The 16,897-nt window shown below is 44.3% G+C and overlaps 1 protein-coding gene and 1 pseudogene across 2 annotated transcripts in view; both read left to right on the top strand.

The window, feature by feature from the left end:
• The window catches only part of HEY1 (hes related family bHLH transcription factor with YRPW motif 1), a 168,858-nt gene that overhangs the window by 65,148 nt on the left and 86,813 nt on the right, over window positions 1-16,897 (top strand). Inside the window, exon 3 of one of the 2 annotated variants that reach the window (XM_011376258.2) lies at window positions 10,707-12,060. The exons of the other annotated variant lie outside the window; for it this stretch is intronic. Within the exon in view, the coding sequence (XP_011374560.1) occupies window positions 10,707-10,878 (172 nt within the window). The 3' untranslated portion in view covers window positions 10,879-12,060. Of the gene's footprint in view, window positions 1-10,706; window positions 12,061-16,897 lie in introns of those variants that run through there. 2 annotated transcript variants of the gene reach the window in all.
• Window positions 4,180-4,294, top strand: LOC111729936 (annotated as a pseudogene).

Below are 16,897 nucleotides of genomic sequence, written 5' to 3'. Positions count from 1 at the left end.
TAAATACTGTATTGTGAAATGTTTAAACCATATGTTTAAATTTACTAATTAGAGAGCAAAGGTGAGTATTCTTTAATTTGCTTGCCAGCGTTGTCTGTTCTGGTCTTCTGCATAGTTTACTTGAAGGAGAACAATTAGCCATGTTGTATTGGCTGTTAACAGGGATGTTAATTGAATTTTTTTACTTGTCCCTCTCTTCCCCCCTTTTATGTTAAATATAGTATTGAATGAACGTTTACGGCCTTTTAATTGCTTGCATAAAATCTGAACAAGAAGGGAAAGGAGACTTTTATAAAAGGTAGCAGAGACTGGAAACTGTCAGATCATTCAACAACCCCTAATTAGATGGGTTGTTGAATGAGAAATTGAACTGGTACATTCATGGTGGTTTGGAGCTTGTGAGAACCGTGGATATCTAGCTGACTATCTTTCGCTAGAAAAAGGTGAGACCCCAAGAGATTCACCAGGAGGAGGAGGCAGAACCTGATGGTAAAGCTCCTGGTTCTCACACACAAGCTCACTCTCTTCTACATCCTTTTGTCTCCACATCAGAGCAGCCTTAACTTGCTCTTTCTCCGTGAAGGACCATCAGGTATGATCCTTACCTTCAGGACGCCTTCGTTCGAGTTAGAGAACGAGGCGTGTGCTCGTTCAGAGTTCCTGGTAATGAGAGATTAAAATCGTGGTTCAAGACCGCAGTAGAAGCCCTGTCTCCGCACTACCACGTTCATGGCCCAGTGGACTGGCAAACTTGAAGTTTGGTAAAAGGATGTACATCTTTAGGCTGGAGTAGTCGGAGGAGGGCCTTGCTCATGGAGGTTGGGTTTCGAGGTAGGTCTCGATTTTCCTGTCTGCCTCACTGCTGAATTCCCGTTCCTTCTAAAATTAACATAAATGTCAGCTCTTCTGCACGGTGCCCTGACCCGTCTTCCCTAAGGACTTCTTCGCAGCCCCCTGTGCCTCCAGCATGGCACATTCCACGTCGCACTGTAGCTGCTTATCTCCCCCACTAGACTCTGAACTCTGAAGATCACAGGCCTTATACTTCACCTCCTGACTATCTGCTTGGTATGTAATGGTAACAGATATATGCTTCAAAGAAATTGAAGCCTCTGGGGTTCCATTTCGCTATAAAGACAACCTTGCCCAAGGTGACAGAATGGTGATAGGGCTCTTCACATACAGCGAGTGCATTAGGGAGGAGAATTGTTCTTAAACACTGTCCATTTATTTAAATCAAAAATTTAGTTATCTCTAACCACTACCAATAGACTATAGCTTTCTTTAGCTACCGATACAAGACATATGCTGTCTGAACAGAATCCTGCTGTTCACTCACATTTTCTTGGCAAGTTGAAAAGCTCTTAGGATCTTGAGATTTCCCCCTCCCCCCGTTCAGACACTGATTTGGGAAGTCCGTTCACATGGGCAGGGACAGCTAGATGCAGGCCACCGCAATTCAGTAGAATTCAAGAGGGGACATGAATGTTTGTCAGACGAAGAGTTTCTTATTAGGGACCCCTAATCCCTTTTGAGTAGTGAAGAAAACAATTTTAAGTCACTGTTCTTCTACCTTGTTTTGCTTTCCTTTGAAAACATAAGAATTTATTCAGAGATACTTATATTAGCCAAAATGCCAACCTAACACGGTTCTTTCGGAATTTTGATTTGTTCGAATGTTGTTTTCTGGGTAGTAAAAGCTTTAAAATAATATCATTATCTAATCCCAAGGGAATAGCCACAGCCTCCTAAATAAAAATAAAAGCAAATAAAAAAACTCTTATTTACAATTTTAAATCATAAATAGATGCTTTGAAAAAAAAGATTAAAATTCTTACCCAGTCAAGGAAATGCAGCTTGATGTTACGAACAGTAAGTATCCTTTGCTTAGTGCCCGAGAGCATGTAGCTTTCCAGTTGCCAGTTGACAGCATTGTTTATTTTGGCTTCATTGATAGGCACACCCTATATAGTATTTTTAAAGGGATAATCAGTAGTTTTTTCAAAGGGCTTTTGGTAACAATTCAGATAGAAGTGATGATTATAATAATTTTTCTCATTTACATCTTCTGACGACCTGGGATAATAAATCGGGACTTAGGATTTGTGCTGTATTTTAAATTTGAGAGAGCGGAGGCATTGGAGAGCCGTAGAACTTCATGAGTGCCCTCCACCTTTACGTTGCTGACCATGGCTGCTGTGCTCCACGTGCGGTAGGGGGAGTAAGGCCGTGAGAGCCTCTCCACAGGCGTCTTACAGGGTGACCAGAAGGAAGCCCTGGGTGGGGTGAGCCCAGGAAGGGAACGTGGCAGGCGCTGCGTTGAAAGAGCGAGGCGAGTCTGAAGTATACCAGGTAGTCCGTCCGCAGTTAAAGGTTCACTGCGAGTTGAATATTTAAGGCTATGCACATTTTATGCAGCTAATAAAAAGTCTTAAATTTTTGCATTTGTATATACATTTATCAATTTTGTATTTAATGTTACTCTATACCATATCAGTTTTCAAACACTTAAAATTGTGTAAAAGTAGAATAAAATTATAGAACTGCAGAAGACCTCGTCTGTTCTAACAGGGCTTTTTAATGAAGAATGCCTAGATAGTTCATTTAAGAAACAAAGGCCTCTGTCTCCCTCCTTCCCTCCTTCCCTCCTTCTCTCCCCCCACTACACTGTTGCCGTTACATATAGATCAACATTACTGTGAACATTCATACAAATTAGAAAAAACAAATTGGTGTTAATTAAACCATTAGAAGTATTTTTTATCTTCAAAAAAAAAACTTACTTCTAAAGTCTTAAAACTTTAAGGAATTGTAAGAAAATCAGAAAACGTTTTAAACTTTTAACTTATTGAGATGAAAATATAGATGGTTAGTGATTTCAAAATAACTGTTTTTAAACCCTCTGAGAATTATGATTATGGCAAGACAGTTAAATTGACCAGCAAAGTCAGAATTCTCACAACATTCTCTTTGGATACTGAGGTTCAGTCCAAGCCTTGTAATTGTTAGCTTGGTTTTAATATATTTGTGTCAAAGAACTAGTCAGAGAGAGTCTCTATTTTAAGTCTGAGAACCACCACCAGCACACACTGACAGATGTTCCAGAATGTCTGTGGAAGGAATGTCAAAAACCTCTCCAAAGGAAAGTCTTTAAACCATGTCCTTAACGCAGAAATGCAGAACCAGATTTAATTGCCCTTTTCCTAAACAGCTCAGACGTGCAGACTTGTGCAGACTCAGTAACGGCAGCATCTGGTCTGCAAAGTCCGCAGTGGACTGAGGGGGTGGGGGGTCATGGTCAAGGCTGAGTCACCTAGGCCGGAGTTCACAGACGCCAGCCAGCGGCCTGCACCTGAATGAAGTTAAAGGAACACACTGAGCAGTAAAACCAAGGCTATTTGCCTTTCAAAACAACAGTATTTAATGACTTTAGTATGAAACATAAGATTTCTGAAAAATTAATATCCGAGACTTTTTCTAATTAAAAAAAAAAAGATATGAAAATAATAGACAACATTGCATGAAGCCATGGAGATTTTTTTCTGATAATTTAATTCATTATTTGTTACCATTAAATGCAGTCATTTTTCTAATGGGGAACAATTAATGAGTTGAGTGGCAGCAGCATGGCTTACATTTTATTTCAAAAGGAAGACATTATAAGACTATGTGAAGTGATAAATTTTAACCCGCCCCCCCCCAAGGGATTAAGTTTACAGTTCTTGCAAGAAGTCACAGGTAATTGAGAACTTTTAAGAAAAGGAAGAGGAAAAACCCTGAGTCTTCTTATACTACTTTGTGGCATTAAGCAAGTGACTTGACTTCCATGTGTCTTAATTTTCTGCGTCAAACATTGACGGAAGCTATCTTTATGGAGAATTTAATTTTAACCTCTAAATATCTAATAAGACAGTTCAGTTGCTGTGTGTCAAGTACAATGTCACATAGATTTGAGGAAGAATGCAAAACAACAGGAAGAAATGTTTGAGGGGTTAGTAATGGCAAAAAAATGGATCTAATTGTGCATTATTGCTATTTCTAATTAGTAGTATTTATTATAACAAATTATTTCAGAGTGCTATTTTTCCTGTAAAACTAGCGTTTCTGCCACAACGTATATTGATATATTGTGGGACAGGGATGCTTACTGTTTTTATTGTCGGTTTAAAATTATCTAGAGTCTGTAGCCATGCCACTCCGAACAAGCCCGATCCTATCTGATCTCGGAAGCTAAGCAGGGTCGGGCCTGGTTAGTACTTGGGAGACCACATAGGAAGACCAGGTGCTGTAGGCGTAAAAAAATAAATAAAAAATAAAATAATCTAGAGATGTACTCACATGGCTATTTAAATTTAAATTAAATTAAAAATAATTTAAAAATTCAATTCCTCAGTCACAGTAGCCACAGTTCCAGTGCTCAATAACTACATTATATAAAGTATTTTGTTTTATCACAGAAATTTTTGTCGGGCAGCAGTGTTTTGGGATTATTGATATTTTAATTAGGTTTCAAAGCATTTCACTGAAAGATAAGGACATCAACCATGTTTTTAGATGGCAGCTACAGAGGAGACTGATCTACTAAAGCAAAGGTCAAGCCAAGGGCAGACTATAAGGGAGGCACCTTGGACACAAAACAAAAGTGGAGTGGTAATATTGCTCGTGGCGATGTGTTCTGAACCAGTGAATAACACCTGCTAAGATTCCAAACCAAGTCAGTCTTCCATCAAGTAACACAGTGATTGCATTCTTAGAAATTTAGTATATGCCTTCTTAGAAATTTAGTATATGCCTGAACTTTTATTAAAAAGCAAACTCTTTTTACCTTTGGTAGACATAGTTCCTGGCTTAGATAATTATAAGCACGTTTTTCACCCACATCAACGTCTAGTTCAGAAGCAGGGCAACTCCGTTGTAAAAAGCAGATCTGTGCATTACAGACCGTCTGCATCACGCTCCCCCCGCCCCCGCCCTCTCTAAATGTCAGCCCCATATCGTGACAACCGGACAGCACCCTAAACAGTTCCAGCCCATTATGGGGTAAGTATTCAAGATGGCGGGCCCATCCAGCCTCTTAAGACAGTGATCTTAAGCCTGTTTCTTTGTTGGGTACATTTTCTTGATTTATCTTTTTCCATATTTTTAAACTGAAAACATAATGCTGTTAAGTTCTTTTAACACCTGTCCTTGCTCATTCTTGTTAGGGTTAGACTTAATTAAATGACCAGGAATAATGAAAGAAACATTTCTTCTATATATTATGGACTTCTTTCTTATGCCTTCTTTTAAAATAAATTTAAATTAATTTCTAGCTGTGTGGCTGTGAGCGTTGGCCCAGTGAGCTGTTCAGTGAAGTCCTGGGTTTCCTTAAGAAGCACATTGGAAATGAAACAACAGAAAGAATTAACATGAGGCCATGATGTTGTATAGATGAAATGAGGACCCTTTTCTTTTACCTCAAGAAAGATAAACAGACTTAAAACCTAGAGTGCAAGCAGGGTCGGCCTGGATGGCAGACCACCTAGGAAGACCAGGTGCTGTAGGTGTAAAAAAAATAAAAAATAAGGGATTGTAAGCTGACAGGGTCCTTGCCATCTGTGAGGTCAACCAAGGGCTGCCTCGCCTAAAAAAAAAGAAGAAAAACGTAGAGTGGGACTTCTTAATCTTAGAGAGCCATAGAAGACCTTCAGGTAATCCTTTGGAGTTGTAGCAAGATTATGTTTATGGACATTTGTCCATTTTGTTTAAAGTGTCCATTGCTATCATCGAAGGAATGAGAAAAAACTACTTAAATATAAGAATGACCCCATTATAGAAAGAAGAAATGAGAAAAAACTACTTAAATATAAGAATGACCCCATTATAGAAAGAAGACATAGGGGAGATAGATTCAGGTATTTAAAGTCAGGAAGGAGATGGTCAGTTAGTTAGTTAGAAGTTAAGTATACTATCAAAATGGTCAATTTAAAAAGCTTAAAAAATGCTTGTTGGAAGAACAAATAATGAACCCGTAGTAATTATCACGTTCCCTTTCCAAGAAGTGGTGTACTCTGAAAATAAAGGAGATTCATAAAAGGCCGACTCGATCAAGAATTAAAGGGGAGGAGAGTAGGAGATGAGATCGTTGAGCCACGCCCCCTGCCCCTCAATCTCCCCGGAGCCTCTGGCGAAGAGAACAGTCAGTCGCTTAAAGCGCTGCCCTCGTGCGCCTGGCGGTTTGTGCTTCTTTCTCGTTTCCAGTCACACCGTAGTTCATGCCGGGAAATGCGGCCTGTTAAACGCGCAGTTCTCTGAATTTGACTTGCCTTTGTTCGGTGCTATTTTGCCTCACATCCTCAAAGGAAATTCAACATTCATTTCAAAAGAAATGCATTTCGTTTTTGTAGACCATTATGTTATAATGTATTTTAACAGAGAAATGCTTATACCATGAAAATTAATAGGACTTGAATCAAAGCAAATATTGGAAGAAAACCCACCCCCGAATGTCTCCTCTGCGGCAGCTCGTCGTTGATTTAATTATAACAGCGTCAGAGGCGGGGTGCTCCGCTCTCCGTCACTCCAGCAGCAGAGTGGCAGCTGTCACTGCACTTGTTTTGAGGACGGTGCAGACGCGGTGATCGTGGGGGTGGTGATGGTGACGATGACGATGGTTGATGACAGCTAGCATGTATCGAGCATCGTCAGGGTTTGGCGTGCGCTCACTTTGCACACAGGAACCTGGGAGACAGGCACAGTTACTATCCCCGTTTACAGCTGAGGAGCCTGGAGCAGAGCGAGAAAGCGAGCAGCCCAGAGCTGCGTGTCTGGAGGTCACAGAGCCGGGACACAGCGAGGCGTCCGGCCCTAGCGTCCTTGCTCTTACTCAGTGCGTTGCCTCTTCTGGCTTTTTATGCTGAGGCCCAGATCTGGGGATAAAGTGACCGTTTAAAGACTGCACCGACAATCTGGGCAAAGAGTCCACGGGCGAATTCCTTTCAAACCTTGTTATGCGGATCAGCGGAAACGCAGCTGGGCAGACTGAGTCAGGTAAGTGGTTAACAGACGACGGTACCGAAAGGGAGCTCGAGCTGCTGTGGCAGAGGCGGATTCTCAGACGCGCACGGATTCTTTCTTTCCCGCCAATGAAGTGTTTCAAAGTTAAAGCGAGGATGAACTCCACACTGGCGGCGTGGCCACTGTCCCGTGGAGGAGGAAACACGCCGGCCTGTCCATGTCCTGGGTGTCCCTGGACGGACATGCGCGCGGGGAGGCGGCCCCAGCCCAGGCGGTCGGTGGGCTGTGGCAGCGACTCTCTTTAGGCACCTTTTTCCATGATGTGTGGCCACTGCCTGCCTTTTCTGCCATCTGAATCACTCACCCTAAAAGGCTATTGTCACTTACGGAAAACGCGTGTTACTCTCGAAAGTAGTTAATGACAGCCACCCAGTTTCGTCAGAGGTCCTCACCTTGCTGGCCCTTTGTGTCTGTGTAGGCTGTCCCGCCCTCCTGCACTTGACCGTACACATAATTCTGGGCCAGATTTTCTTGCGCAGTGACCAGAAGAGACAGCAGCAGGATCACTGGGCCGGGCTGGGCCGGGCTGGGCCGGGCTGGGCTGGGCTTGGCTGGGCTTGGCTGGGCCGGGCCGGGCCGGGCTGGGCTAGGGGAGCTTGCTAAAGGGCAGATTCCCAAGCCCCAGCCCACACTGGCCAGGCCACTCTCTGGGGGTCCGTTCCTTCATTTGCATCTTAAACACGCTCCCCAGGCGCTTCCGACACACCGGGAAGCGTGGGAATCACTGTTCACAAGGCCCTTTGGGTGGAGGTGTTCTCCACCCGTGCTAAGGGACAGGTGTGTTTAACGCCTGCCCTGACGAGCTTACGGGCTCGTGGGAGACAGTGACGTAGCGGTAACCGTAACACGAAGCGGAAGGCCAGCACCACGGCCGTGGGACAGCTGCTGTTGTCCCCTTACGAGGTTTTGCTTTCCCCTGTTTCAGTTACCTGTGATCAACCTCGGTCCAAAACTTTTAAATGGAAAATTCCAGAAATAAACAATTCGTGAATTTTAAATTGCCCGCAGTTCTGAGTAGCGTGATGAAGTGTCACGCTGTCCTGGTCCGTCCCCCCCAGAACGTGAGTCATCCCGTAGTCCAGCGTCTCCACGCTGTACCCGCTCCCCGCCGCCTAAGTGGACAGCGATCAGATCAGCCGTCACGGCACCGCGGAGCTTGTGTTCACGTCACCCTTGTTTTACCTACTAGTGGCTCCAAAGCTAGTCACAGAACCCTGGTACAGCACATCGTAGTACTTGTTCTATCTTATTCTTCATTATTCATCTCTTACGGTGCCTACTTTATCAATTGAACTGTAGCACAGGCATATATGAATAGGAAAAACAGTACACACAGGGTTCTGTACCGTCCACGGATTCCGGCATCCACTGGGGTCTTGGGACATATCCCCCGTGGATAAAGGGGTCCAGGCTGCTGTACTTCCAATAGCAGAAGTCAGAGCATCTTCTAGAGATGTTTTGTTTTACTTCATGTACCGTATGTACATTCGGTTGACTTCCTTTATTCAGCATACATAAAGGCCTGCGGTTTGCTTTTCATCCTCTTTACTAGCTCACTGACTAATTTCCAGAATTTTTAGAGGATGGGGAGCTGTGTTGTCAATGGCCACTGCGTCTAAAAGTGCGGCCAAGATTTGCCTGCGGCACGTTATCGAGCTACTGTGCCCTCATCGAGTTTCTGTTTTTATTTTTGAATTGGAGATTGCCAGCATTTATGTGACAGAGAGCCATCAGCATCGAGAGCTTCTTCAGTGTGACTGTACCCAAAATTGTTCTAAGTGTCTGTGACATGTTCAGCTCTTTTTATAAAAAATCACTGTTCCCCTCATCATGGCTAGTTTATAGTCCACCTGTGAGTAATACTCCCAGAAATAACTAAAAAGAAATAGACCAACAGGAATAGCCTGCCGCAGTGACACTGGACACAGACACAGACCCAGTGCCACATCTTGGGGAGCACGGGGAGAAAGTCAGAGTGCACAGGTAACTCATCCGAGGAGCGGAGGGCGCCCGCGCCCGCACCTGCTGTGCAGAGCGTTTCCAGCACCGCGTCCGTGTAGCCGTCACAGCAGCCGGAAGCGCTGTTTCTAGATGAGGAAACTGTGCTTCGGAGAAAGCAGGTGACGCAGGGGGCTCCCAGCAGGGCTGGGATTGGATCCGCGATGGGACCGCAAGGCCTGGGTCTCCCTTGGGCATTTGGGCATTCCCGCAAGCAGTGCCAGCCGCGGGGGCCAGCGGATGCAGGAGGAGAAGCCCGTGGACACTCGGCCGTTTCCACTTAGCACGTCGGATGTGGCGCCTGGGCAGATGTGACTAGCAAGGCTTTAGCCACGGGTGACAGGGCTCGAAGGGCCAAGTGCAAGGAATATCCGTGTCAGAACATGAATAAAACTTGATCACTAAGTGGGTGCTGCTGGGGGCGGGGGGCACCGTGAATGGAAGCTGACTAAATGGGTCAGTGGTCCGGGAAAGAACCCGTTAGCACACAGGCAGCGTGGGAGGCGGCTCCGTGTCACCTTGTCTGTGAACGGACCTGATTTTGTCAGTGGGAAATTCTTACGGAATGTGTCCTAGAATTGCAGCTTTCTAAGAATACAAAGCTGTGCCTCAACTAATATTCTAGGATATCTGTTTAATTTTTTTTAAACGAAGGCAGAAAAATATAACCTATGCTGTCAGATACACACACATACATGTATGTAAATATATGTAAATGACTGACTGCATTATTTTCCAAATTTTACCAAAAGACATTGACTTCTATAATCAGAAAGAAAAAGAACTTAAAGCCAAATGAACCTTTTAAAAATTCCTTCCGAATACCTAAGCAGACAGCGTGTGGAGACTGTTCACTACATGGCCTCCACCAAAGTCATTTTCCAGTGACTTTTTGGGAGAACCTTGTTTCTTCAATTTCTGCTTGTATAGAATTATTTTACTTTTAAAATGAACTTGGGAGTATTCGAACTATAAATATCGATTTTTAATGATTTGTAGTTTCCATTTGGTAGCAGTATTTTCGCTCTCCTGTACCTTTTCTTATTGTCTATGTAAACTCTTAAAATAATCGATCAAAGAAGAAAAGGTAATGAGTATCAGTTTTTATTTGGTATTGTGACGTACTCGAATATTTTATTGGCCAAATCGAGCTATCATTCATGTTTTATGGCCAGCATTACTCGTTAATTCCAGTGCAGTCAATCCCGGGACTAAGTGCTTTGCCCTTAGATTTTATTTTCCATTTTGCTTGGATAAAATTTCCTTTAGAGGAAATTTTAATTTCAGAGGAAAAGATTTTAATTTCAGAGGAAAAAAATGTACCCGGAAACTTTTCTGTCCCCTTGACCCTCTCCCACTTGAAAAATGAATGACACGTTAAAATCAGTGTCAGTTGCAAGAACCAACTTGTTTGAATTTCAGTTTGGAATACATTTTTATCTTGGTTATAAGCATCTTTAAAGGCAACTTTAAGATGAAAATTCTGATATAACTGAACTACTTTTCTGTCAAAAACAACTATCTCTCAAATACTAGTGTTAATTTCTTAATCCTGAGCCAACACAAATTAAAATTAGAGTTTGGATTTTACTTTAAACTCTTCGTGCATGTTCCGATATGCAGAATTAATGGAATTTTTCTTTGCCGTTTAGGAAGTACCAGGTCGGAACCAGAGTCCGGCTGCGGCTGTTAGATCTTGAACTTACGTCTAGGTTCCTGGGAGCGACAGCAGACACAACCATCCTAGAGGCGGACGCCGTTCTGCTGGGGCTCCAGGAGGCTAAGGACTCCAGGTCGAAACAGGAGCGTCGTGAGCATAATTGAGCTTGGTTCAGTGCGTCTGCTGCTTGTGGAACCCAGAGAGTCATGAAGAATGCAGCTGGAAAATTGCAAATAAGGCATTGAAAGAAGACATATTAAACGAAATCTCCAGTTATAGCTCTCATTGTTAGAATGTTCTTTAGCCGTATCTCTCCTTCCCCCGTTTTATACCCGTTTGTCCTTTGATTGGAATGTGTAAACTGTACTGAGCAATTCTGTCAGTCAGTAAACATGTTTCGAGGGCTCTCTGTGTGCACAGCACTATCCTAAACACCAGGAAACAGCAGTAAACCAATTAGACAAAATCGCTTGCCTCATGGAGCTTACCTTCAACTGGGGGGAATAGACAATAAGTAAAATATACAGTCTGTTAGATAGTGATACGTGCGAAGGATCTGAAAAGATATATTTTCCCAAAGAAGATGACATACAGATGGCCAGGAGGCGCACAAAATGCTGCTCAGCATCAGAGAAATTCAAATCAAAATCTCAATGAGATACCACTTCACACCCGTCAGAGTGGCCATCCTCAAAAGACAGAAATGACCAGTGTTGGTGAGATGTGGAGGAGGGAGCCCTCGGGCTTTGTGGGTGGGAACGTCAGTTGGTGCAGTCACTGTGGAAAACAGCGTGGAAGTTCCCCAAAATTTTAAAAACAGAACTACCACGTGCTCAGCCATTCTCCTTCGGGGTATTTATCTGAAGAAAATGAAAACACTCAAAAAGATATATGCGCCCCTTGTGCATTGCGGCATTATTTACAGTAGTCAAGATGTGGAAGCAATCTAAGTTGATGGGCAAATGGACACAATGGAGAATTCTTCAGTCATAGAAAAAGAAAACATTGCCATTTGTGACAGCATGGTGGACCTCGGGAGCATAATGCTAAGTGAAATAAGTCAGAGAAAGATATATGTGTATGATCTCATGTAGAATCTAACAGCAGTAACAACAACAACATGATGGATATAGAGAACAGATTAATTGGGGGGGGGAGGATGAAGGGGACGAAATGGGTTAAAAAGTACAAATTTCCAGCTGTAAAATAAGTTACAGGGATGTGATGGACAGCATGGTGACTGTAGTTAATGATGCTGAATTGTATATTTGCAAGTTGCTAAGAAAGGAGATCTTAAAAGTACTTGTTACAAGAATAAAATTTTTGTGACTGGTGATGGATGTTAACTAGACGTGTGATGATCATTTCGCAATATATACAAATATCAAATCATCATGTTACCTGAAACTAAAATAATGTTATAGGGAATTGAGTTATAAGGAATCAGAGTGACAGACTAAAATTTTGGTGTGATGTCATGGACAGCCTCCCAGAATCGTTTATCGTACTTCACAGATGACGTAGGTCAAGGGCCCCACAGCAAAGGTTACCTATTCTAGCCCCACGTTAGGCAGGAATGGCCCATCACTGGTTGTCCAGTCAGCTCCGTCACTGGAGACGCCCAGGGCGCGTCACCTCAGCACACACATGGTGCTGGATGGATCCCGAAGGTACAGCAGCTAAAGGCTGTCTACGAGCTACGTCCTCGAGTCAGACGCTCTCTCTCCTTTTAAAGTGTCATTGAGCTATGATCGACACGTAGAAAGCTGTACACAACTCAAGGAGTTTGAACATGAGTGCGCAGCCATGAAACCCATCACTGCCACCGTCATAGCCATTTCCGTCACCTCCCAAAGTTTCCTCTTGCCCCCCCCCCCTTTTAAGGGGATTTTTTCCTAAGAGAGAACACTGCCAGCAAGATGGAAATCTCTCCTGTAAGTGACCAAATCACAAAAGTGACATCCCCTCAACCTTGCCATATTCCATTGCTTAGAAGCAAGTTAAGGGAAGAAGGTAGCACAAGGCCACAAATACCAAGAGGTAGGGACCACCGAGGTCATCTTAGGAGCTGCCACCGTGGATATGTGGGAGGCAGATAATTTTCTACTCCGTTTACAGGTCTCTTACTCAGGCGTAGCAGGATTCGGACCTGGTGAGGGCACCAGGTCCCAGGCGTCTGCAGGTACCGTGGTTGGATGAGCTGGGGTGGGGGTGAGGGTCCAAGGATGTGAGTCAGTGAGGAGGGGTGTGACTAGTTGTAACAAGGACGACGGAGAGATTGGCTTGCTCGCCCCGGCCCTTCCCGCTGTATAGAACCCTCGCTGCGGTCTCATGATGACAGATGGGGGTAGAGCCTCTGCCATTGAACTCGTGTCTGTAATTGATATGAGCTGGAGGTATGAGCAAGTGCAGGAAAGATGTAGATGAATCTATGAGTGATAAATCCAGATTTAAGGAAACTAGGAAGTTTGAAACAAATCCCAAATTTCTGAGGCCAATGCGAATGGAATACTACGAGCCTCTGAAACCGCGGGCTGGTTAGACCATTGGGCTGACTCAGTATTGCATTACTTATATTCATACCATTTGGTTTTTAAAAATAAATACACATTTTAGTATAAATTCCTAAGGGAAACATGTAGTTTATTTGAACAGACTATAACCTTTCCTCATGTTTCTTTTAAACTAATTACAAAGAACTCAGAGATGTTCTGAGCCAAAGGATGTAGGAATCTCTGTGAAACGAATGTGTCTCACTGTCCACACCCACACCTGCATTCTCTGTAGGAAAATGGAGAACAGGAATGTGAACAGGATCTTAGCCTCCAGGTAAGAAATTATGTGGACAGACGAAATCTTCAGAAACCAAAAAGGGGCTCAGATTACTACCATTAGCTTCACAAAATTGCCTGCTTGAAAAAACAGTACCATCTCTTTTACCATACTCTGTAAGTCTCAAATCATTATGGTTTGGGGAAGAGGCACATGAGACTGTGACAGCAATAATTACTTCAAATGAATGAATAAAAGGGAGCGAGACATTGGGTTTTTTCCAGGCAACATGTAAATGCAGAATCTTTCATTTTAGATGCAGTAAATACCACAGAAGCCAGCAGAGAAAGATGATGTCCCAACTCAGAAAACCGAACTAAACAGAGTGGGAATTCCACCAGGGCAGGAAGAGATGAGGACTGTGGGCGAACGCAGACACGGCGGCCAGGAACCACGGTGTCTGTCACGTTGCTGCGTAACTATCTCGTAGACGTGTTTAGCGACGGCCGGTGTGCTAGTACTTTTCCAAAACAGAGTCACAAAGCGGATGACAATGTAATCCTATGCCTGTAATTTTATCTTTAAAAAATTCTGGTCCGTTAGTCATCTCTACCTTTGATAACGCCTTTCCCTTTCCTACCTCACCCTCTGGAGGTGTTAGCAAAATCTGAAATGATTAATAGACCAGAAAAAGTCCTGGACAATCTACCAAGGGTCTATCATCAGCCCCCATGTAACCTAACTTAAATGAGACTTGATGGGCGTGGCACGAGAACTAGAAAAAACAGAAAAAAATATTATTCCATAGAGAACAAGACAGTGATTATAAAGTCGAATCCTCTGGTGAACTAGAAATTAAAGTCTTACTCATGTGAGGTGAGTTAACTTGACAGTGGTTATCTTCTGAATAATTCTCTAAGCCTGCCTGGGCGGGGCGGGGTGGGGTAGGAAGTGGCCCGCCATGGGTGTGTATGGGGCGGACTGGGAGCCACTTGAGAGGCCACAGCCTATGAGGAAGATGCTGCAAAGCTTCCGTGGTTGTTAGGGAAACGGGCCCAGAACTCACGTGTAAGATCTGGCTTGGAGGACACTAGGGTGTGTTTGGCTTTGTCCCCGCCCTTCTGTCCCAAAACAGACCGGCTTCTGCTTTCACCAGGGTGTTCCCTCAAATGACACCCTAGACAGTCAGGGGCCCAGGAAGGAGGCCCAGAGCGGGCTTGGCGTTCTCTCTCCCCTGCGCACGGGCCTGTTTGTCAGGTTCACATTCTGTTCCAGTGCCACCTTCCTCCAGGTGAAAGGCTGGGTGGCCCTTCCCCAAGTCCTGGGCAGGATTTGCATATCGGGACAAAACACTGTAATCTTCGAGAAGTCTAGAGGCATGGGGTCACTGTTTTATGTTCTCCAACCCCCGCGGCCTCACCTGGGGTGTCCTGTGCAGTCAGTTCAAGTTCACGTGAGCCAATGCCAAGCACATCTTCACACTGTTCCTACTGCTGCGAGCTTTCTCGCCATCGTCTCTCTGACTGTATAAGTTGTACACAAAATGCTTTCTCCACCATACGCCAGGTTTAGTATTTAAAACTGATTTTAGGAATTATTATTATTAAGAATAATAATTTTAGGAATATATGGAAAATGTAATCTAGTTTTCTGACTGGCCATTTCTAATGATATGTGAACATGGTTGATATTCAGTTGAGAGAATTCTTTTAAAAGTCTACCGATCAAAAACATTGTAAACTCCTGATTAATCAGAAAGGTTACAGCGGCTAAGGAGTATGTAAATGACTACACTAGCCTTGCCTTGAAACTCCAAAGTGAATTACTCAGTGGCCTGGCCCAGAACGTTTCCTGCTTTTTAAAGTAAGAGAATACTGAACAGGATTTAAAGTTTCCCTTGATGACTCAGGGCCACCATTGTGGAAAGCGATCTCACGATGATGAGATTTCCCAGGGACTGAGGTGGGCAGAGCCCAGGGCCGCTGCTCTCTTGGGATTTCTTTACCTTGTCGCCTCTCACCACGCTTGCCGTCAGCTGACACCTTTCACCCACGTCAGTGTCAGTGTCCCTGCTTCCTCCAGTAACCCCGGTGACGCTCTTAATGGCCCTGCAGGAGCTCTATGGCTACACGCTGACCGACTCGGGGACTGCCCTTCCTTAGTTCTGGTTGCTTTAAAAGTCTTGCCACCCTCTTTCTCTGCTGTCAGCTGTCCCTTTTATTGGTGTCAGTGTGCTTTTCTAATTTATAAGCCTGCTTTACAGTAGTCTGGAAGAGGGTTGAGAAAAATTTGTAGAATTGTAGAACTATGCATAAATTGTGAGGTGTCTATTTTCTATTTCAAAGCGTTGTATCCATCATTTCCTGAACCACCGCTTCGTTTTAGATTTTGAAAGTTGCAATCAATCAGTGAAACGAAATATTTTCGGAAAAAAGAGAAAACAAGACAATAATTCACTATTTTTAAAATCAGTGCTGGGAGCGTGCTGGTATAACTCCGTAGGCCTGAAGTGTCTGAATGAATGAGTGGATGGAAGAAGGGTCGGATTAAATATTTCTGCTTTGAAGCCAGTTAGTTCTTTGTAGATTATTCGCTTAGGGAGTTATTTATGTTTTCTTAAGAAATTATGAACATCTCCAAGATAGGGATTGAGTTTTACTCACTTTTGTATCATCTGCGCCCAACACAGTGTCACGCCCATAGAAAATACTCGTCTCTATTCGTCGAATGTAATTTAGTCGATCCAGTGGCCATCCTTGTCTAAGAGCCTCTGCCAACAGAAAGATTAGATGCTGGGGAACTCTGCTCCCCAGGTTGGAAGCAGACATTTGAGCAGCGAGATTGGCGCAAATAATCTGGAGAACCTTCCTCTCTCTGTCCGGCTTCCACGGCCTTCTCCACGTCCCCCACTCCCCTCCCCCACCCCCCACTCCGCTGTCACCCCACGCTTTCTGAGTAAGCGGCGTTCGCCACTGGGTCTTAGAGGCTTTGAACAGAAACGAGGAGATCGTGCTACACAAACAGATTGCAGGTCTCCATCTGAGTCTGGTTCATGTCTCCTGAGAATTTTCTAGCAAAAAGCTGGTTGCCGGGCTGTGTCTCCATGGTCGGTGTTTTCCGGGCCTGCGGGGCAGAGATGGAGGAGGTGGCCGTGTGTGCGACCAGGAAGCGTGTCTCATCATTTTCTGTGACCCGTTCGCTTTCACTCCTCCGTGGGCACAGACGTTACGGTCTCACCGTATTCACTGTGGCCGGGAAGGGTTTCTGGAGCGCAAAGGCTGCGGGACGTTCGAGGGGCCCGAGGAGGAAAGGCGCAGTTTGCATTCTCTGCTTGGTGGCTCTGGCTCTTCCCTGAGGTGCAGGCAGGTGGCTCCCCGGCCGCTGCCGCCCGGCCAGCAAGGGCTTCGCCCC

This window comes from Pteropus vampyrus, unplaced genomic scaffold, assembly GCF_000151845.1.
Source record: "Pteropus vampyrus isolate Shadow unplaced genomic scaffold, Pvam_2.0 Scaffold290, whole genome shotgun sequence".
Lineage (NCBI taxonomy): Eukaryota > Metazoa > Chordata > Mammalia > Chiroptera > Pteropodidae > Pteropus > Pteropus vampyrus.
Note: the sequence above shows the minus strand (reverse complement) of the source record. Positions and strands in the feature narration are given on the sequence as shown.